Below are 23,936 nucleotides of genomic sequence, written 5' to 3' on the forward strand. Positions count from 1 at the left end.
TCCATGATGAACATGATATGATGACAGTTTTTGGCATTACTTTAATTACACTACGCTGTAGTGATTTATTTAACCGCTGGAGGCGCACATTGTGTTATGATTACAGACGTTGCGTTACAGAAAGCGCGTTCATGAGTATTATCTGTAGGGAGCGATATTAATACATGTACAATAACTCAATACTATAAATCCTCATTTAACGTATGTTAAGAGACGGCTAACTTTTCATTTAAAGTACAGAAGCGTGATAAGATGAAATTTTACACATAAAGGAGTAGTTTTTATTTTGCATTTCAACATTAACAAACAACTAACGTAAGTACAACTTCAAGTCCTCACGGACTGAGATATTCATATTAATTATACTATAACAGAGAAACAAAACGCCTGTATAGAAATACAATAAAATACATTCATTTAAGCCTAAACAATGTAGGTTTAAACGAAATCACACTTAATGAACAAATCAAATTATTTATTGGCCTTATCACTTCTCATAATTTTTAAAACCTCTGTTTGCATGTCTAGTTCCTTTTCTTTCCCTTTTCATTTCTGCTCAATACAGTGTCTTATAAACTTATTAGTACATTTCTTGTCTACAAAACTTATTTAGCCTAATCTAAGTTCCAAAAGCTTAGCAATGACAGAAAAGGGGTAATGATAACTGAATGACTAAATTATGACAAAATTCCCCTTTAAGATTATATACAATTTATAAATTGCATTTTGAATTATGTGATTAAAATATGTTTTTGTATGACTTACTTTGTACGTGCGCGCGCGCTTGTGAATGTGCGGGAGCGCGCCTGTAGGATCTGCATGGGGTGAAGGCAGCGGCGCGGTGACGGTCACGTGACGGAGTCTGCTGCTGGCTGAGTGAAGCGTGTTAGCAGGTAATAAAAAAAACAAATCTCCCTTTCAGACTCTAACTGGGCTTTATTTATCAAGTGTTGCGTGATTAATAATTTCATGGCTTTGAGGTTTATCTGTTTTAATCCGTCGCTGCATGTTTTTCGAGGTTATGTTGTCTTTTCTCTGGCTTTGTTTTGCCTCCTCAGTTTAGCTCATTCGGCTTTAGCTCAAACATCAAACATCGCTTTACAACAAGCCCGCATCACTATTAAACCAGTTTTTCTTCCATTAAAAAGGTCATATTTATATACATCTTGGTGTTTAAATGCTCTTGAGGATTTAAATGTTATGAACAAGGACGCCAGGCGGTCGTGAGTTAGCCAGCTAAGCTACAACAATTGTGGAGAGGAAATGACATTAGAGACCATGGACAAAGGAGAGCAGAGATTTTGCGCTTATGTTCTTCACAAACTCTGTTTTTACACATTCATGGGGTTTAAAAAAAACACCGTATGTAACTTGAATGTTTCTAAGCATCTCTAATGAATCTTTAAAGATAAACGAGGATGCTGACTCTTGTCCTGGTTCTAAATTCTCTTTGTTTGAGCCATCACACATTTTGTTTAATTTTGTTATGTTTATGAATGTAGTTTGTTTTTTTAGGATGGAGAACATATTTATCGAAACTCAGAAGGCAAACAAAGTCGTTTGAGCATATGTTTTTAATTATGGTCATTTGTTTAAAGTTTTCTAATATAATGGAGCCATCGCATATGTTTTGATTATGAATGTCTTGACTTTTTTTTTTTTTTTTTTTTTATAAAGTAGTTTATAATTTCTCATTTTTATAATTGTATTAGGCTTTAAAACAAGCAAACAAAAAATCTACTTGATTCATATTTGGCGATTTTGAGATTATAGACATTGATTATTGGCCGATGTTTATACTCACTTGAAAATTGGTGGTTTGCTTTATGATTAAATCTCATAACTTTGCTATTTAATAATGCACATTTTCTGTTTTCAACATTTTGGTGTATTTTTGGTAAATGCTGTCAAATTTAAGTTTTTGCATCTCATTTGCACGGTTAAATTGTTTAATGTTGTAGTTCTCTGGTTAGTCCATTGAGCTCCCTGTTCATAATCAATAATAAAACTCATTGTAATTTTTATTTTTTGGTGTATTTCTCAGTCCACATCTCTAAGTGAGCTTTATACACACATTATCTGTAAATTCAAGGACACTATGGGTGGTCTGCTGACCAAGAGAAAAGGCTTTGTTTTTCCATTTTGTAACTAGAATCTCAGAACTGTCCCCACATGAGACCATTGTCAGCTGGTCGAATCACTTTCGTGGGTTGTTTTGCTTACTGTCATCATTAAATCGTTTGTGACCAGCAGCGCTTGCACTGCCAGACTCGTCCCAGTAAGATCTTTATGATGTATATTGCAAGCTGGGAATTTTTGACAGATATTATCTGATGATCTCCATACTTCAGAATCTAGTCGGGTGTTTGCTGTGTGACTGTGTCGAAGGGTTAAACATGCACAATAAGATCTCTTCTAACAGCCAAGAAAAGCCCACTGTATTCATCACAGATGTTATGTGTTGCCTTGTCCTCTGTGCGAGCAGTAACATTTGCTGATGTTTTAGTCTTAGTTTAGTTTCCTCACAAGTTGAGGATTTAATTTTTGGGGGAAATTATCCAAGAAGGTTTTTAAAGCAGTAGTTCAGCCAAAAATTTAAAGTCAGTTTTTTATTCACTCCAATGTAATTTTTTAAACCTATTTGACTTATCTAAAAAAACGAAGAAAAAAGAAAAAAAAAGGGGGAAGCCATGGCCTAATGGTAAGAGAGTTTGACTCCTAACTCTAAGGTTGTGGGTTCGAGGCTCGGGCCGGCAATACCACGACTGAGGTGCCCTTGAGCAAGGCACCGAACCCCCAACTGCTCCCCGGGCGCCACAGCATAAATCACAATTGGGCTAAATGCAGAGCACGAATTCTAAGTATGGGTCACCATACTTGGCCACATGTCACGTCACTTTTTTTTTTTTTAATACAAAAGCAGACATTTGCACTTTGCCTTATAATGACATTGAATGGGGACAGTGGCTGTGTAGATCCAAAATTACCTTAAAAGTATCATTAAGAAACAGTTCATATCTATTTGTTCATATGACAATAAAAGTTGAGTTGAGATATCACTCATGCCCTATGTTACAAATCTTTTAAAGCCATATGGTTGCAATGGTTTGTGGGAGAAACAGACCAAATGTTAAATTATTTTCTGTTATTTAAACCCAATCTGTATCTTGGGGTGTTTGATTTTTGAAACACTATTGGCAATGGTGACATCAGATTAAATATATTCAAAATTCTGTAGCTAAAAATGACAAAATTATGTGAAGTGCATATGCTTGCAGTCTCCCTGACTGTATTTAAAAGTTTGAAATACTTTATTATTATTTATGTTTTTCTATCTATCTATATATCTATCTATCTATTAGTGGTGTAACGGTTCACAAAATTCACGATTCAGTTCGATACGACACAGTGATGTCCTACTCCTAATATTGCCAATAATTAATGTTTTTGACAATGTCTCTGGCTGTCGTCGATACAAGATCATATATATATCTATCAAGATCATATATATGTATTTGATGATAAATTAAATCTCTAATATAAATGTTTCTTTTGGGTGAACTATACACAATAAATATTGTTGCATTTTTGTATTACGATTATATTGTGACATGATATAACCCCTCAGTTACCAAACATGACACATATTGTTATTTGCCATCATTAATGTCAAAACTTGCGCTTTTAAATGTATGGTAATGAGATTTCAGGGCTCAGCAATAAGAACTGATGTTTTTATTTTATTACTCACTGTTTACTTAATTTAAAAATTGTTTTATTAAATAATGTTTCATATTAGTTAGGCTAGTAGTTTTTGCAGTGTGAAATGTGAAAATTCATAGGTAACTAAAAGTTTAGCATCATTACAACCTTATTTATTATAGCTAATACAAGTTTGCTGGGGTCAAAGTAACAATTTTTTATTTATATATTTATTTTTTGAGGCCAGTGGATATTTTGCTAGGGCAAGTAAAAATCTGAAACACTGGTTCGACTGGGCAAATAGAAATAATCCTTAGTGTTGAGCCCTGGATTTGATAGTAAATATTAGCCATTTACTCACACAGCGTTATTGTATGGCTTCAAAAGACCTGGAATATAGAGCATGAATCATATGGACTACTTATATGGTGCTTTTTTTTAACTGGACAGGTTATATGGCATGATTACTAAGAAAAGAATTAAAGACGCAAGATCATGCAGGTTTTGAAACGAGTCATTGATGACAGAATATTAATTTTAAGGTGAACTATCCCTTTGGCAATTCCTTGTTTCAACATCTGAAGTTGTGTAAATGTTCTTTTTGTGGGTAATAAAAAGGTCACTTACCAGCAGGACTAACAGAGTCTGCCACCTTAAACAGAAAATTTGTGATATAAACATTGGATAGCGAAATAGTGAGATGTTTTGATCATCATTCAAAGATTCCTATGGAGGACTATGTTGTCGTTTTGTATGCAGGAGGAATGGCTATGTGATCGGAGTGTGGGCATTTTAGAAGGACACTACAGGGTAGTTGTGAAGTGTTAGCAGACACCAGTGTGGTCTCGTAGGGTGGTCTTCATTTCAGCAGTGCTTGGATAAGCTTGATTGTTTTTTTCTACAAGGGTTTCTGGCGGTCAGAGTATTGCTCAATCTTGCCTAACTGGGTTTAGGAGAAAGGAAATCCGATACAGCCCCTGTGTTTTTGCCTGACGCTGCGTGGGACACTGAAGGGAAAATCTGCAGAAAACGTCAGCTAGCTCGCTTGAACAAAACTCGTCTGGTGTCTGCAAATATTTGGACTAGAAACTAGGACATGGAAGCTGTTTCTGAATAATAACCACTTCCTGTTTTTGGCCTTGTTTTTCTTCCAGATTTTTCTGTTTTGTACATACATTGTTTTGTATATACTGTATATGATGACCTCGGTGGGTGTCGAACGAGCCCGGGGCACTCGGGACAAAGCGCTGCCCACTACCACACAGACCACACAACCACAGAAACAGCTTCAGGTGAGTAAACAACAACATACGGAAACATACGCCATGTTAGGAATTACATACATCCATTTTTTTCTGCTGTACACAGTATAATCATAATCTGCTGGGTGCTGTATACCAGAATTCAATAGGCTTGACTTGACCTTCCAGTTTCTTTAGGGGGAGTTTACATAAGACACTTTTGCATGAAAAACAGCTAGCGCATATTGCTGGGATGTTAAACCTCATTTGTAAGTTGAACTGTTTTTAAAGTCCCTTATAGGGATCGTCAACCCAATTAAATTAAATTGTCATCATTTACTCCGCCTCATGCAATTTCAATCCTGTATGCATTTCTCTCTTCTGTGGAAAATAATGTATTTTCAAGAATGTTGGTAACCAAACAGTTTCGGGTCACATTGACTTCCATAGTTTTTTTTTTTTTTTGTCCATTATATGGAAGTCAGTGATATTCGAAACTGTCCTACAGGTTTGGAACGATATGAGAGGGAGTAAATTATTTATGTTTTTTTTACTGGCTGTATTTGTATGGCTATGCTTGTGATGGGATGCTTGGGATGCAGATGGAAATGAATTTGTTTTGCTTTAAAAAGGAAGAATTTAACACAGCTTCAAGAGAACATGATTCTGGTGCTCTAATTAAAATAAATAAATAAATAAATCAAATGTAGGCATGTATGAAAATCTGGAAGGACTAGTCTTCACTAATTGATAAGTAAATTACTGTTTGATTACCAGAAGTTAACAGATTTTTCACAAGCTTATTAATTACAAGATATTTACCTTATTTTTACAGTAACAGTAAAAAAAAAAAATTCTATACGAGTTGTCTACATTTTTATTTCAGAGAAAATAACTGGATTCTACTTGCTAAATAAAACATGCAGTGTAATGAGGTCATGTGACAGTATCTAAAGACATTTATTGTTGCATAATGCATACTTTTAAGGCTGGGACACACCAAGCCAACTTCAAAGAACTAGTAGCGACGAAAACCGATAGTGTTGTCCGATCGCGTCTGCAGCGTCGGGCCAAAAAGCTACGCTGGAACATACCGCACAGACTACAGCTGACAGCAAACTAACACGTGCGTTCCGCGAATGCATGAGAGGAACGAGCTGTTCATATCAGCAGCTATTAATAGTATATATTCGTCATTCAAAAGGAGAAACCGAAACAAAGATATACGAGATAAACGCATATATACGAAATACAAACAAAGCAGCGCTCGCTTACCATTTTGAATATCAGTAACGTTGATAACTTTAATAATTTTAAGCAGCTCATGTTGTTATGAAAACACTATGCTTGTTAGAATGATTGGGAAAGATGACGTAACATTTAAACAGCCTTTTGTCTGTACCGCCTTCATTTACGTGGTTGTTTTCACCACTTTCGCTTTAATTCTGGGGCACTGACTTTGCTAAACTGAACATCCAATCAGAGCCCTCACTCGCACCGACGGCCCTGACATGTTGAATCGGGCAAACTGCCGCCTACCTAAGCCCGACGAGAGCCGATGAGTGGAACACCAAATAAACTTGCCCAACCGTTGCTCGCCATCTTGCTGCTCAATCAATCCCCTTTTATTTTTTAATATTGATTCTTGGTCACTCATTCTGATGTTCATAACTTATGCTTCCAATTACAGGCTACAGCTGAACAGATCCGACTGGCCCAGATGATCTATGACAAGAATGATGCAGATTTTGAGGATAAAGTGAAACAGGTATGAGAAGCTCCTTTCATTCAGAGTAAAATTCTGTTTTAACTCCTCTCTTAACCCTAACGGTGTCCATATTTGCTCACAGCTCATGGAGGTTACAGGGAAGAACCAAGACGATTGCATGGTTGCTCTTCACGACTGCAATGAGGATGTCAACAGAGCCATCAACTTTCTGCTTGAGGGAACTTCTGATGCGGTAAAAATCTTATCTATCAGATGCATACATACTTAGTAGGCACTAAAACTCATCATGAGTTTTTGAAAAATGGGAACTGGTTTTTACTGAAAATGCGCTACTGTCAGCTGTTTTGTGGCAGGCTTTTAAAGGCAGAACAATGATTTGTCTAGCTGGGCTTTGTGTTTTGTTTCTTTTTTTAGCTAAATGATGAACATACCACAGTGCTTAATGTCCAGATTCATGTGTGATTGATGCTAATCTACTTCAGATAAAACATCTGTGACTATTGTTGTGTTAACATTTGAGAGGGCCCTGCTTATAGACTAGGATTTGTTTGAATGATTTCTGGGAATGAAACTCTAAAATAGAAAGTGGGTCGCTTCTGTAGTGTTGATCAGAAGGTAATCCTGTGTCATAACAGACCTCTGCCTCCACCTCTGTGCCATAAAACAAATGCCCTTCATCAGTAGTAATAATTCAACAACCATATATAAGCAACCTTTAAAACAAACAAGAAAAAAATAGTAAATCATGTAAAATGACACTGCATCTGTTGTGTGATTTATCTTCTTTTAGTTTTTTTTTGTTCATTCTGACTACCACTAATTCATCTCTCGGTCATCTTGCAGACCTCTTGGGAAACAGTGGGGAAAAAGAAAAGTCTTGGAAAGGATGCCACCTCCACAGAGAGTAAGGAAAACAAGGAGAACAGGGAGAAGAAAGAGAGGGAAAGCAGCAAGGGTCGTGGAGGAGCGAGCCGTCGTGGCAGAGGGACCAGTCGCAACCGGCCAGGTGAGTGTGTTGGTGAGATTTCCTTGTAGTTACATAGCTGTTTTGTTTGTGTTCAGCAGCAATATTTAGACAATATTTTGGTCCGTTTGATTGAGTGTGAGTAGGTTTTAAATTTTAAAAGATTTATGTGTGATTTTACTTTATTATTTATATAGTGAGGACTGAGGAGAATGGTGTGGACCCTGCTCCTGTTGAGAGAGGTGCTGACCGTGGCCGCAGGGGAAGAGGGAGAGGTGAGCCCGCACACACCGTCTAAACACTTCCCACATGGTCTTTTGTCTCAGTAATGCATATTAGGGATGTGCAAAACTACATTTACAAAATCGATTAGTTGGGTTTTCTGTATTAGGGAAGCCCTGTATTATTAGACTCTTGTCCACCGGACTCCAATCAGATGTAGTTTTTAGAGATTTATAGATATAGCTCTTTACTAGGGTGACTGGCATTCATTCATCAAATAAATTTTGTTACAAAAAATGACCGCAGTCCTTAAAATCTCTGAGATATAATTGTTACTCATAGCAGGTGATTTGAAGTTTCAAAAGCGGTGCTTTGATGTCTGTAGCAGTGATGCTTTAAAGCGGATGAATTTCTCAGAGTGGGTTTTTACCCCCCTAACGGCCTGACAGTTTTAGCAGCTATAGACTTTCAGCAGTGCATTAAAGGGGTGGTTGATTGTGATTTCACTTTTTTAACGTTAGTTAGTGTGTAATTTTGTTGTTTGAACATCAAAAATATCTGCAAAGTTACGACGCTGAACGATTCTAATGGATTCACTAGTTTTACAAATCAATTTTCTAAAGCAGCGGTTCTTAATACTGTTCCTCGTGTCCCCCTGCATCTCTCTCTCTCATTCAGATCATCAGCTCCAATAAACTGTGTTCCAGTTATACATTTTGTGTATAGACAGACTATAGACATATTTTTCACATAGTTATGAGAAGCATTAAACATGGATGTGTGTGCGGTTGCCGTAATCAGGATAAAACCATATATTAAAAGCTAACATAAGCAGTAGCATTTACAATTAACAGCGTATCTAAACGAATGAGAAAACGACAAACAAAAAACATACCATTAAGAGCCGTGCTTCCACAGGTTCTGCGTGATCCTCTGCGTCTCAATCGGGCTCAAATTGACAAGCAATATAGATGACGTCATTGTTTACAGTACAACCGGAGCACATGCCACTGAGGTGAGGGGCGAGACGTTTAGACCAGACCCGAATCTAGCGAATCACAACACACTGGGCCATCTAACCAATCTCAGCCCATCGCTTATTTCTGAGGGAGGGGCTTCATAAAACCAGGAAATAATTATAAGAGAAGGGACAGAGCAGTGTAGAATAAAGGTAAATTATGTGAAAAAAGAATGCGTTTTTAAACGAAGCATTAACACATGGTAGCCTGCACCCCATAAACACAATCAAGCCTAGAAAAAAAGCAATCAACCACCCCTTTATAAGCTTCTGTGAGAAGTTGCATCTCCCTTTTTGAAGTGGAATTTAAAAATCTAACTGTTGAACCTTTAGGAAGTTTGAGCATTCTGACTCATCCCTAGTGTTTATGAGTTTGTTTTTTGTTCAGTGTCTGGAGGTAGAGGCAGAGGTCGGGCTCCGGTTACCAGCAGGTTTACAGCACAAGGGATGGGGTGAGTTTCAGTCAAATTATATTTTAACCAGAATAATTCTCATTATCATACAGCAGCCACCTGAAATCCTGTCTTACATTCTGTGTCTCCTCCTGCAGAACCTTTAACCCTGCAGACTACACCACAGACAGCAGGACATCAAATTCACACACTGATGTCTGGGAGACGGAGGCCAATGACACTACAGATGGGACAGGTAAGACACCTCTATTGCACAGAACTTATTTCCCAATCCTTAGGCCCAGTCTCATCTCTCTTTCTCTCTTTGACACTTTCTGTTCAGTGCCATGGCAAAACACTTTGGATGAGTGGGCAGCTGAAGACTGGAGTGAAGATGTGAGTGTGAGTCATGCGCTATAATTAACCTCCTGTGCATTATGGGATTTACAGAGCTTGAAATTAATAAGCCTGAAAATACATGGTATATGTGTTGTCCAGAAATGTAAAGGTTAGGATGTAGACAATAGTGATGTTTAATTTTTTTGATTATTTTATAGAAATTATTAATTTTGTAATATGTCTTTTTATAATTTTTGTGTTTAAAGTTATGTTTAAAATTCGTAAAGTTTTAAAGTTATTACATTACAAATGTTTAGTATAACTTAAATATTATATATAAACATAAATATATAATTATTGTTATATCGCTATTTTTATTTAATAGTTATATATTGCTTAATATAATTTTATATCTCTTTCATAATATCTCTCATCTCATATTTGTAGACAAAAATATTTCACATTTTACTGCTACAAAAATAAAAGTACTAACTGGCCCTATTTAATCTCCAAAGCTCTCTGAGACCAAAGTGTTCACTTCTTCTTGTGCACCTCCAACTGAGAACCACATCACACCTGGCCAAAGGTAATAAAGTCAGAACTGGGGTTCTCATTTCATTCCAATCTTGTGATGATTACCGTATTTGCATATGGCTTATGTTTCTTTCACTGACTATTTAGTGTATTTCGTTGTAGTCTGGATCTATCAACTCTGCTGCAAAAGCCTGTGGATCGTGAGGAGGTGGGAGGTCTGAAGGCCGTGGGCTCCTCTCAGGGGCTTGGCCACAGTCTGGTCTTCACCAACTCCCACCACCAGCCTGCTCGAAACGGAGGCACATCTGCTGGTTCCAACAGCTACACACACGCCACCCTGGTGAGACAATCCACAGGCCTGATTTATAGCATTTAGAAGACTGTTTTCCTAGAGGATGAATGGCAGTAACTGGTGAACCTATGTTAAAGGGATAGCTCACCCAAAAATGAAAATTCTGTCACTACTCACCCTCATGTCGTTCCAGACTTGTAAGACCTTCTTTCATCTTCAAAACACAAATTAAGATATATTTGATGAATTCCAAGAGCTCTCTGACCCTCCATAGAAAGCTAACACAATCAAGGTCCAAAAACTTGGTAAGGGCATCCTTAAATTAATCCAACCGTAATTTTACGAAGCTACGAGAATACATTTTGTGCACAAAGAAAACCAAAATAATGACTTTATTCAACAATTCCTCTCCTCTGCGTCACCCTGGCTCCATTTTGGAGATTATCACATACGTAATCTCGTCAGTAATGTGCATCTTGTCAGTAATGCAGGTGCCGTGATAAGTAGTAAATCTCCATCACCTGCTTTCAGATGGAGCGGCATTTACTACACAGAGCCATAGTTCACTGACAAGCTACGCAATATCGCGTTCATTATCGCAGATGTATCGCCTTTTAAATTAATTAAAATAAAAAATATCTTAAAGGAACACTCCGACTTTTTGGGACTTTAGCTTATTCACAGTATCCCCCAGAGTTAGATAAGTCCATACATACCTTTTTCATTTCTTTGCGTTCTGTAAGTGTTATTTGGCGCACCCACCGCTAGCCTAGCTTAGCACAAAGACTGGATGTAAATGGATAATGGTAGCATAGTAATCCCAATAAGTGACAAAATAATGCAAACATTTTCCTATTTACATGTTGTGATCTGTATAGTCACAGCGGTGTACAAATAACAAGGCTATATGAGACAGAGACCATTTTTTAATCGTATAAATACTCACTGGGAACTATATTCTCACTAGGCGTAGGAGCACAGCTAACGTTACTTGGGCGGAGTGATTAGCGCAGCACAGGAGATGCCCTGTTGATGGTTCCGTAAACAAAACAAACGTGACTAACTAGCTAGACGTGACTCGTGATCATGGCTGACTTTGAGGAATTGTCAGACTCAGAGGAATTTTACTGTGTATCAAACCAAGATCCAGAACCATATAGTTTTGAGCCAGAATACACAGACGAGGAGTTACAAAGTGCTGTAGAACACTCATCTCATCCTGATTGATAATTATCACAGAAAATGTATAAAGAATTATTACAGGAATTGATATATTTGAAATGCAATTTATTACAGCTGACCAAATACATTCAACAGCATATAATACAGTAATGTTAGATAATTGCATTACAATAGCCAAGAATATGGGGAAAGTAATAGCACAAGGTTAATAGTTTTTGCACAATGAACCCACAGACAGTAACGTTAGCCTACTATTTCACAAACATTTTCTCAAAAAAGAAAACTGCCCATCCCCCTCCAATTCATTAGCAAGTTGAATGTATTAGTCCTGAGAGTTACATTTAGCGCCGCTCATTTGTTATTGAGCGATACAGTGTGTTCATGACAACACAATAATAACAATAAAGGGGATACACTGAGCCCCTATTCACGTAATAGTGTCACTACTAAGGTTATATTACATTAGCATGGCACTGTTACAGTATGGCTAATGTTTGTCATCTCAAAACATAACGGGAACACTTACCGCAGCAACAGGTGATCCAATTTGTCCTGTCTTTATTGGGATGGCTGTATCCTTTATCACACGTTTCATGGTCCGTGTGGCAAATTGCATTTTTTTCAAAATAGTCGTCTACAGTAAAATGTTCAGAGCAAACGAAATACTTCGTGATTGTGTTTACAGGTGTGTTTGGAGCTATACCCAGAACAAGTAGCCATCGATTCATCAGGTCAGCGTTTTTGGTTGGAATTCTATGAAACATCATAGTATTACCTGGTCTCCCCTGTTTATTGTCGCAGCTCTTTACAATACAGCGAACACCCATGATTGTACACTATAAATTTACTATCTAGTAATTGCTGACTCTATTACTCCAACTCTGAGCGAACTCTCTGCTCCTCACCACGGCGCGTCTCCAGTGCTGTGCTAATCACTCCGCCCAAGTAGCCACTCCACCCAAGTAACTTTAACTGTGCTCCTACGCCTAGTAAGAATATAGTTCCCAGTATTTATACGATTAAAAATGGTCTCTGTCTCATATAGCCTTGTTATTTGTACATGCTGTGACTATACAGATCACAACATGTAAATAGGAAAATGTTTGCATTATTTTGTCACTTATTGGGATTACTATGCTACCATTATCCATTTTCATCCAGTCTTTGTGCTAAGCTAGGCTAGCGGTGGGTGCGCCAAATAACACTTACAGAACGCACAGAAATGAAAAAGGTATGTATGGACTTATCTAACTCTGGGGGATACTGTGAATAAGCTAAAGTCCCAAAAAGTCGGAGTGTTCCTTTAATTTGTATTCCCAAGTTGAACGAAGGTCTTACGAGTTTGGAACTACATGAGGGTGAGTAATTAATGTCAGAATTTTCATTTTTGGGTTAACTATCCCTTTAAGGGTGCTTAAGTCACAATTTTTATTTGTTTTACTTTCTAGCTAGTTACTTTAAGAATAGTTGTATTGTGGTATATTGTTCAAATGCACTAGAGCTGGTAGAGGTGAGATCTGAATGGGTTCCCCCTCCTTTGTGTCTTTTTCCAGTCCTCTGTTTTGGGTTCTGGTTTTGGAGAGCTAGGTGGTCCAAAACTCGGGCAGACGGCCGGGCAGCAAATACTGGAACAGCTGAAGGGGCCTGGTCTTGGGCAGCTTACCTCCCAGCCCTCCAGCACAGGGACCAACTGCACCCCTGTAGGGGGGCTGGTGGGGACGGGGATGTCTGTCCCCTCCTCCTCCTCCTGGGACATCAAACCTCCTGGAACACTGAGCTCCTCTTCACTTCCCTCTCAATTCAGTCGTGAGTGTTACAATTGCTTTACTGAACCAGAAACAAACTTGTTCAGTCTTGCAAACACGTGGCTATGCATTAACACTGTTGACCTGTTCACACGAAAATCTGATGTTTCTACACAAAAAGATTTACAAGCATCTTTTAAAACAATTGAAAGTATTAATTCCAATGACCTTCTTCACACTGCATCCATTTTTTTGTTAATGTGAATGCCTTTTCTGAATTTTTTGTACTGTAGGGGAGTTTCAGATGCAGCCAGAACCATCTTTGGTGCTAAGCCAACTCGCCCAGCGACAGCAGGGCTCCATGACCCACACGGGGCCTCTTGCCAGGCAGCCCAGCCCTCCCCCACTGAGTGCCCCTTCGCCCGCACCAGGCACACTGGAAGCCTTTCCGAAAGCGCCGGAACCTTCTCAGCCCCGTGATGGGCCCTTGATGGCCCCCTCACAGGCAGCCGAATCTCAGGGCAGCAGCACACATCAGCGGCAGATAAAGACTCAAAAGCGACGGATACCTCCCACTTCAAAGGTGACAAGAGATTAAAAAAGCATTGAGTTGGAAGGCTTTGTGAGATCTCTCGGTCAAACTACAGTTTATAGATAAACATACATGAAATGGCCTTCTAAAGCCATTTTGTATACATAATCTATTATTTCTGGGTTCAGTTTTCAAGCATAAAGAGTGTAGGGTGGGGTTTGATTTTATCCATCTGGAATTTATTGAATTGTGAAAAGTGGGTTTTACCAGAGGCGAGAGCAAGTAACAAAGACAATGCACAGAAAATGCACAGATGAATTGCTTTGACGTGGTTATATTTTTTTCTTGACATGGTTATATATTTTTAACTTTCAATTATTAATTGAAAGTTAGTATCACAAAATGTTTAAATGGTCTTAAAAAAAAAAAAAAATACTAACCCCAAACTTTTTATATGCGTATATTTGTACACATGCAGATTCCCGCATCTGCTGTAGAGATGCCAGGCTCAGCAGATGTGTCAGGTCTAAATGTGCAGTTTGGTGCCCTGGACTTTGGTTCAGAATCTGCCCTGCCGGACTTCGGCCAGTCGGAGAACTGCACCAGTGAACCCATAAGGGAGGCTGCAGTGGTTCCTCAGTCACAGAGCAGCCTTTACTCTAAACCAATCAGGTCAGTCAGTGGTAGAAATGGAAGTTCTGAGGTCAAAATGGTCTTGCTGATGTCTAAAATGAATTAAAGTGCTTTTTTTTTTTTTTTTCTTTGAGCAGTGCACTTCATGTATTGCTGATTTTCCCTAATCTCTCAACGCATGTCTTTCAAACCAATGTTCTCTCTTTAGCTCTAAAATCTCTCCATTTTGCATGCTAATACGTATCCCATGATCTCCCCTGCAGTGAATCTCTGACCAGTCCGGTCCCTTTGCTGCTGCCTCTGGCCTCTTCTGACAGCATCTACCCCTCTCCCTCGGTACCTCTCCCCAGCCTCACCCCCTCCCACACCACCCCCAGCTCGGCAGCAGCCCCCTCGTCCTCTTCATCCTCCTCTTCCTCCTCCGCTGCATCATCAGCGGGTAACAGCTTTGACTGCGGTGTGGCTCCTCACTCAAGACTGACCTTCTCTCAGAGCAAGGAGCCTTCTGGACCTGTGACAGTGAGTACAGACAGAGAAACTATAGTTTTAGATGTTTTACAGAAGTTAGATGTTTTTAGATGTAAACTACAAAGTTGATTTCTCAGTTAAAGAGTTACATCAACCAAAAATTAAATGTTTTATATAATTAACACTACTGTGGAACGGTTTGGGGTTCTAAGAGATTTCTTTTTTTTTCAGATTTTTTTTATTTTTTTATTTTATAAATGTACACTTTTATTCAGCAAGAATGCATCAGATTGCTCAAATTTCAAATACATTCTGTTCTTTTCACATTTTCTACAAAAATATTAAACAAAAATATTAAGCAGCACAACTGTTTTCAACATTAATAAGAAAAAAAAAATCTTTAGAACCAAGTCAGCATATTAGAATGATGTCTGAAGGATCATGTGACACTGAAGACTGGAGTAATAGCTTCTTAAAATTCAGATTTGCCATCCCAGGAATAAATTACATTTTAAAATAGTTTTTAGAACTGATTTCTTTTTTATTGTAGTAACAATTTCTCAATATTACTGTATTTACTGTATGTTTGATCAAGTAAATGCAGCCTTTTGTGAAGGTGCTCTCATGTTGTTTCTTTAGTGCACAGTACTGTTGTACATCAGGGAGGTTATGATGCCTATATTGATTCAATACACTTTGTTTGCATCTCTGACAGAACGGTTTCAATGGTGTGAGGACCTCTGCTGCTTTAGACAGTAAGTCAAACTCCTCATTTTACCCTTCTTTCTGTGTCATATGCATTCAAGATGTATTTGCTTTATTTTTGTAATAAATGACATTTATGCCTTCTCCATCAGCCACATCGAGTTCCTCCACTCCAAAACAAGAGTCTCCCTCTCTGGCCAGCAGCACAAGTGTTGCCCCTTCTGCCCCATCCTCACTGTTGCCCCCTTCCGTTACACCACACAGCTCTGCTCTGCCCAGCCTGGCATCTGAGCTGTCCTCTGCCAGCTTACCTCTCCTCAGCAGGTAAGCGAGATGTTTAATTGTACTTTTTCTTTGTATTACACAGTTCTTTTCTTCAAATGTTAAGTGGGATACTTATATTTGTGACACTGCCTGTTTTTCCTGTAGTCATGTGAGCAGTGGCCATTCCTCTGTATCGGCACTTTGCACCACATCTTCACTTACAGTGAGTTCTGTAGGATGCACACACACAAACACGAACACACGTACACTCTCTCTTCACCCTCTCCGTCGGTATTTGTCTTCAGTATACCAGTGTGGACGGCGTGAATTCTCTCGCCCCCTCATCGATGGTGTTTTCCTTGCCGCCTGTGTCCGCTCTGCCCGGCAGCAGTGTTAGCAGCTCAGTGAGTGGCGGCAACAGTCTGCATGGGTCTGGAGCTTTGGTTCACGGTACCAACGGTAGCACACCTTCCGGTGTTAGGACTGCCCCACTACTGTCTTCCTCCAGCGGTGAGAGAGCACACATCAGTGTTGTCACATCACCTTAATCGTAACCAAGCATCACAATACAATGTAGTATCATAATACCATTCCTTATAGTAGGGCTGGTTTGTGGGTGTTCTTCTATGGTTTTAATTACTAATTCACTTGTTTCTTCAGAGCTTGCAAAAATCACATTTGCATTTATTTATTTATTTATGTATATATATATATATATATATATATATATATATATATATATATATATATATATATATATATATATATATATATATATATATATATATATATATATATACACACACACACACACTACCATTAAAAATGTTCAATAAGGCTGCATAAACCAGTAACATTGTGTAATATTAGTACAATTTAAAATAACATTTATTTTGTTTCTTTAAAAAAAAAAAAACATTTCATATTAATTTTGTAAATAGTTGCTGCTTAATATTTTTGTAAAAAGAATAGCATTTATTTAAAAAATACATTTTTGTAATATTATAGATGTCTTATCTGTTACTTTTGAAATTAATGCATCAAATGAATGCATCCTCCTGAATAAGTGTTAATTTTTTTTTTAAAAACAACCACTTTTGAATTATACTTCTAATTTAAGTCAGTTGCATACATATGATTTGGAGTACAGCTTTGATGCAATAGTGACTAGCACTAGTACATTTACATTTAGTGTATTTCATTTCACATTTAAAATAGTAGTAACAGTACCACATTTTGAAAATATAAAAAACAGGATGCTAAAATAGTACTGCAATATTATTCATCAAACATAGACATATGCAAACAAATGGACATAATTCTGTAATGATTCTCTCACAGTGACTTGTTGCAGTCATGTATATAAACAACAGAAAAAAGGTGTTAATGATTTTCACATTTGCTTCCAGTCTTATCATTAGCTCCTGCGTCCATTTGAGTGGAGGGAGAAATCTGCTATTCTTCATTCTCCAAAAACTCTTTCCTGTCTGTGTGCAGGTAAAGCTCCTCCTAATCTCTCTCAGGGGGTTCCTCCACTGCTGCCTAACCAGTACATCATGGGACCCGGAGGTCTGCTGCCTGCCTATCCGGTAAGCACCCTCATCCTCTTAAATCAAAACGGATCAGCTTTCAGTCCTCTGGGAAGTATTGAAGTGTACAGTCGTGGCCAAAAGTTTTGAGAATTACATAAATATTGGAAATTGGAAAAGTTGCTGCTTAAGTTTTTATAATAGCAATTTGCATATACTCCAGAATGTTATTAAGAGTGATCAGATGAATTGCATAGTCCTTCTTTGCCATGAAAATTAATTAACTTAATCCCAAAAAAAACCTTTCCACTGCATTTCATTGCTGTCATTAAAGGACCTGCTGAGATCATTTCAGTAATCATCTTGTTAACTCAGGTGAGAATGTTGACGAGCACAAGGCTGGAGATCATTATGTCAGGCTGATTGGGTTAGAATGGCAGACTTGACATGTTAAAAAGAGGGTGATGCTTGAAATCATTGTTCTTCCATTGTTAACCATGGTGACCTGCAAAGAAATGTGTGCAGCCATCATTGCGTTGCATAAAAATGGCTTCACAGGCAAGGATATTGTAGCTACTAAGATTGCACCTAAATCAACAATTTATAGGTTCATCAAGAACTTCAAGGAAAGAGGTTCAGTTCTTGTAAAGAAGGCTTCAGGGCGTCCAAGAAAGTCCAGCAAGTGCTAGGATCGTCTCCTAAAGAGGATTCAGCTGCGGGATCGGAGTGCCACCAGTGCAGAGCTTGCTCAGGAATGGCAGCAGGCAGGTGTGTGAGCGCGCATCTGCACGCACAGTGAGGCGAAGACTTTTGGAAGATGGCCTGGTGTCAAGAAGGGCAGCAAAAAGAAAGCCACTTCTCTCCAAAAAAAACATCAGGGACAGATTGATCTTCTGCAGAAAGTATAGTGAATGGACTGCTGAGGACTGGGGCAAAATCATATTCTCCGATGAAGCCCCTTTCCACTTGTTTGGGGCATCTGGAAAAAGGCTTGTCCGGAGAAGAAAAGGTGAGAGCTACCATCAGTCCTGTGTCATGCCAACAGTAAAGCATCCTGACACCATTCATGTGTGGGGTTGCTTCTCATCCAAGGGAGTGGGCTCACTCACAATTCTGCCCAAAAACACAGCCATGAATAAAGAGTGGTACCAAAACACCCACCAACAGCAACTTCTTCCAACAACCCAACAACAGTTTGGTGAAGAAAAATGCATTTTCCAGCACGATGGAGCACTGTGCCATAAGGCAAAAGTGATAACTAAGTGGCTCGGGGACCAGAATGTTGAAATTTTGGGTCCATGGCCTGGAAACTCCCCAGATCTTAATCCCATTGAGAACTTGTGGTCAATCCTCAAGAGGCGGGTGGACAAACAAAAACCCACTAATTCTGACAAACTCCAAGAAGTTATTATGAAAGAATGGGTTGCTATCAGTCAGGATTTGGCCCGTGGGTTGGTTGAGAGCATGCCCAGTCGAATTGCAGAGGTCCTGAAAAAGAAGGGCCAACACTGCAAATACTGACTCTTTGCATAAATGTCATGTAATTGTCGTTAAAAAGCCTTTGAAAACGTATGAAGTGCTTGTAATTATATTTCAGTACATCACAGAAACAACTGAAACAAAGATCTAAAAGCAGTTTAGCAGCAAACTTTTTGAAAACTAATATTTATGTAATTCTCAAAACTTTTGGCCACAACTGTATGTGGAATTGTGTGTGTGTGTGTGACTTGTAATAAGTGTAGCTGATGTGTATTTCTTTGTGATGAAGTACAGGCATCAAGTCTGTGAATACTGAAATACTGCATATTGATTTCAGTAACATTTATCGTCTGTTAAGTGCTGAAAGTTCTCCTTTGTGTTGTGCAGCAGATTTATGGCTATGAAGACCTCCACATGCTCCAATCCAGACTACCAATGGTGAGTCTGAGCCCATCAGATTCTCTTTAGCGCTGCTGCTGAGCTTCTTGGTTTTTTTTTTTTGACTATTAGTTGAGTGACATTGAGAGATTGGCAGATATAGATCTATGATATGAGACATAACTGCTGATATTCACACACATTCACACAAGGCTGTTGGTAGGAAACATTTTGAATGGGAGAGTTAACATCTGGTAATGGGCCAAGCATGTGCAGTTATCAGCTCAAAAAGCCCAAAGACTAATCGGCCTGACCCAAGCTTGTTGCTATTATTATGTAATCGCCTGATCATGGTTATTTGATTTGATCATGAGCATTTGAGACAATATGATTATTCTAGATTCCAGTCAATTTAAAATGGCCACCCAAATAAAAATAGGGAATATAAGCAAATAAAATAAAAATGCAGAAATCAAAGCTCTTGCTTTGTGTAAAATAATTTTTAAAATTACAAAATATATTTTAAAGTGAGGAATTAAGGACCATAGAATATCTTGTGGTTGCAAAATGAATAGAATTTATATATATGTGTGTGTGTGTATATAATTCATGCAGTGTAATTAAAATAACATTAATATCATTAATGTAATACACTACTATTATAATATAGACAGAAAATCTGTAATTTATTATAATATAACTAAATATATTACTGCAATATTCAGGCTTTAATGGAAAGTGGACTTGTGACATTTGAAGTGGGCAAAAAAAAAGAGAGAAATATTTAACATTTTCAATAAAATGAAATCTGTCCTGTTGTATTTGTTCTCATGACCCTAAAGAAAATCATACAGACCTTATTTTTCAAGTTCATTGTCAAAATATGACTGTGCATGTGTAATAAATGTACTTTAAATAACATGAACAAAAAGAAAACTGCATTAAGCGCAATCATTTGTAGGACAGTTAATGGACAGCCCTAGTCTGGCCAAATGTTCACTCTGCAGTCTTTTTCTGATCCGTGTAGGATTACTATGGAATCACATTCCCAGGGCCAACTGCTACACTGTCTGGCAGAGATGGGAGCCTCGCCAGCAACCCTTACTCAGGTACAACATTTGCTTATTAATGGTCTGTAAACTCTGACTCATAATGATGAACATGACATCAGTGTAGACAAAAGGATAAATAAAAATGAGCGTATTTTTCTTTTTATTTAGGTGATGTCACAAAGTTTGGCAGAGGTGAATCCACCTCACCAGCGTCCTCTACCAGCCTGTCTGCACACGCACCACAGACAGCACAGCCTCTACAGGCTCAGAGCCAAGGACAGAACCAGCCCCAGCCACAAGGCCATCACAACACACAACAACCCTTCCTTAACCCAGCCCTGCCCCCTGGATACGGCTACACTGGCCTTCCCTACTACCACGGTGTGCCCGGCGTGCCCAACGCGTTCCAGTACGGCCCTACCATGTTCGTGCCCCCTGCTTCGGCCAAGCAGCACGGCATGGGACTGAGCAATCCAACAACGCCATTCCAGCAGCCCAGCGGCTACGGTCAACACGCCTTTAGCTCAGGTTTGTGCAGATTAAACGCAAATACAAATTCTCATGCATACGTTGTGCTCTTGAATATTAAAGTTTTTTTTATTTTTTGTTTATTTTAAGGGTACGATGACCTGACACAAGGCCCAGCGGGAACTGAGTACAGCAAAGGTTACAGTAACTCTTCTCAAACACAGGCCAAATCTGCTGTCTCCGGCCCAGGGAAAGGTATAAATAATACTTGCACTTCACATTTTGTTTTTTTTATTCTTATGTATAAATGTGTTCTGTCTTCTAAATTAAAATAAATGGTCCTTTACTTTGTGTCCCAGGTGTCTCTGTGGCATCTAGCAATTCTGGGGTGCCAGACATCAGTGGAACCGTTTACAATAAAACACAGGTAACTACATTTATTTATGTACTTATGTTTTAAATATTTAATATTTTACATTTATATATATATATACACATACATATATTGCATAATAGATCATTCATATATAGAGTACATATAGAATACTATTGTTGTGGCTTTTTAAACATTTAATAATTTTAAATTATGTTAATTTTACTGATGTACTAATGTACTTTTTTTTTTTTTTTTTTTTTCAGCCGTTCGATAAGCAGGGTTTCCATGCTGGCACACCTCCTCCTTTCAATCTCCCCTCGGCTTTGGGAGGCACAGGACCTTTGACCCCTGGTGCCGCGCCTGGTTATGCTCCTGCTCCATTCCTTCACATTCTGCAGGCCCACCAGCAGCCCCATTCACAGCTGCTCCATCATCACCTCACCCAGGACGGACAGGTCAGTCCCTGTCTGTTTTTAAGGTCTATTCATAGAAATTGAAATAATGCATCTCAAAAAAATAATTTTACACTAGGCTTGCAGTGATAGCGCCACCGTGGCACTGTCCCCCACAATTTTTTTTTTTTAATAGTAATAAAAATCATGTAGTTCAGTTAGAAAACAGACACTACAATTAAAATCTGAGTACGGCTGCTCTGTGCAGCATTCCAAAAGACAGTCGCATCACAGATCAGATTTCATTTATGATGTGAGGTGAAGCTGACAAGAAGAGTGAGGTGAGATAGACAAGTCGATGGCAGAAGAGTTTCAAAACGAGCACCTGTTTAAAAAAAAAATTAGGATTTTTTGGATATATGAAGTTTTTTTTTTTAAACATTAGTTTCTTATTTATTTGGTTTCACAGTGTTTGCTGATTTTTATTTAAACTTGTGTTTTTTTTTATTATTATTATTTTACACAAAGTATTCCGTGTCTCCAAGCTTTCTTATTCGTTTTGCTAATAAATGTACGTTTCTTATTTATTTGGTTCCACATTGTTTACTGGTCTTCAGTTTTGTATAGGCTACCTAAACTTTAATGTATGTTATTTTATATTATGCATATAGCACGGTGTATTTTTATTCATTTTGGTAATAAAAGTTCTATTTTCACGTTGTTGCTTGAATTGAATTCAAGTAATTGATACCGAATTGACGCTAATTTGAAAGCGAACGTAAAATGCGCACGGTGCTTTTTAAAAGTGAAGGAAAGTGAGGAAAAGAGGGCAAACTCAAATGATCTAAAAACTAACAACTGCTTGTCGCCGAATTGCCGCTAATTTGAAATTGAAAGTAAAATGTGCATGACACTTTTACAAGCTATTGAAAATGTACAAAAAACTGAGGAAAGGAGACACACATCGATCACAACCATACAGAGGCCGAGTACCAAAAAGCAATAAACTTAGAAAATGTAAAATATTTTATACCTTTAATGTCATTTCAGTCACAGTGAACACAATTTCACTGTCTTTAAGTATTATAATGCTGTTGATATGAATGGAAACACAAACGTTGCTAAAATGGCAGGACTTCACACTTGTAAGCTCAGCTGTCTGGTGTGTTTTGTTCACGTAGGGTGGGCCAAGCCAGAGAAGCCAGTCCAGCACCATGCAGCAGAAGACCCAGGTCAACAAGTCCAACTATGGCAGCTCCCCTTACTGGGGCAACTGAGCGCAGTCCACAGCGCAGGTGCCGTCCCGCACCCGATGACACGCCGATCAGAGCAGAGGGACGCCCGTACACACTACCATCATCCTCATCCTCCTCCCTCATTCTCATCTCCCCTTTTCAAAGTTTTGGCTGTTGTATGTAAAGTATATTTATGTATGTATTTATACAGTATATATGTATTGGTAGGATATGAAATGTGGTTTTTCTGCATTTTGTTTTTGAAGGAAGTTTTTTTTTTTTTTTTTTTCATTGCTAACTAGCTAAGAGGATATGATGACAGAGAAGTGATGAGAACATAACAGAAGGGTGAATATACTTGAAGCAGAGTAAGCATCATGATTCGAACATGGGAGTTTTTATTTGTATACATAACCCTAATAATGTATGTACATTACTGCTAAGCTTGATCACTTGATGGTGAAGCCTTTTTTAACTTTTGTATTTTGCTCCTCTCCCACCCCCTTCACCTGTGAACTGTTTTTCTATCGAGGGGGAATTTAATTTCAGTGCTTTTTGTTCCCTCTGCCCTTCATTTGTGACCCCGTCCCTCCCCCCAAACCACCACCAAATTGGCTAAACGGTAGCATTTTAGATCCGATTTCATTTTAACATTGGTTTTACCCTTGTTGTCAAAATAAAACTGTCCAGTTTACGGTTTCAGCCTGATTATTCATGTGCACAGTGTTCGCTCACAAGCTGTAACATTGTTACTGCAATCTTCTTTTGAACTCTCTATTTGCCGAAATTATCTATTTGCCAGCAGTCCGTTGCAGTGTCCACGTATCTCCAACTTCCTTTAGTGTTGAGCTTGGACATTGTTTGTCACAGGTGTGAAATCAAATTATACCACAATTATAACATCTCAACACAACCCAACTTGCCCTCCATTAAACTTAACATCCAGAAAGCTGGTCTCATGACGTGTAGTGTCGGAAATGCTATCAAACTGAATCAAATACTCCCAGAATCTGTTGTATAATATCACAGTAAGTGACACAACATTGTCAACTTTCATATTAAATT

The 23,936-nt window shown here is 38.3% G+C and overlaps 1 protein-coding gene across 4 annotated transcripts; it reads left to right on the forward strand.

Moving 5' to 3' along the window:
- The first annotated feature begins 768 nt into the window (after positions 1 to 768).
- Positions 769 to 23,565, forward strand: ubap2a (ubiquitin associated protein 2a). Of its 4 annotated transcripts, none has more exons than XM_042747538.1 (27): positions 769 to 893; positions 4,857 to 4,994; positions 6,634 to 6,711; positions 6,794 to 6,904; positions 7,516 to 7,678; positions 7,834 to 7,911; positions 9,265 to 9,328; positions 9,427 to 9,524; positions 9,612 to 9,670; positions 10,123 to 10,193; positions 10,304 to 10,481; positions 13,169 to 13,421; positions 13,654 to 13,943; positions 14,371 to 14,564; positions 14,789 to 15,044; positions 15,709 to 15,748; positions 15,851 to 16,022; positions 16,128 to 16,185; positions 16,268 to 16,472; positions 17,460 to 17,551; positions 19,358 to 19,408; positions 20,376 to 20,457; positions 20,569 to 20,928; positions 21,019 to 21,123; positions 21,228 to 21,295; positions 21,508 to 21,699; positions 22,818 to 23,565. In XM_042747538.1, exons 2-27 carry the CDS (start codon positions 4,899 to 4,901, stop codon positions 22,911 to 22,913), a joined length of 3,510 nt encoding a protein of 1,169 aa, XP_042603472.1. In that variant the 5' UTR covers positions 769 to 893; positions 4,857 to 4,898; the 3' UTR covers positions 22,914 to 23,565. The 4 variants fall into 4 exon arrangements, with proteins under 4 accessions (XP_042603472.1, XP_042603473.1, XP_042603470.1 ...); XM_042747539.1 differs by having other exon boundaries at positions 9,612 to 9,664; XM_042747536.1 differs by having other exon boundaries at positions 9,427 to 9,664.
- Positions 23,566 to 23,936: the final 371 nt, after the last annotated feature.

Source organism: Cyprinus carpio, chromosome B21 (assembly GCF_018340385.1).
Source record: "Cyprinus carpio isolate SPL01 chromosome B21, ASM1834038v1, whole genome shotgun sequence".
NCBI lineage: Eukaryota > Metazoa > Chordata > Actinopteri > Cypriniformes > Cyprinidae > Cyprinus > Cyprinus carpio.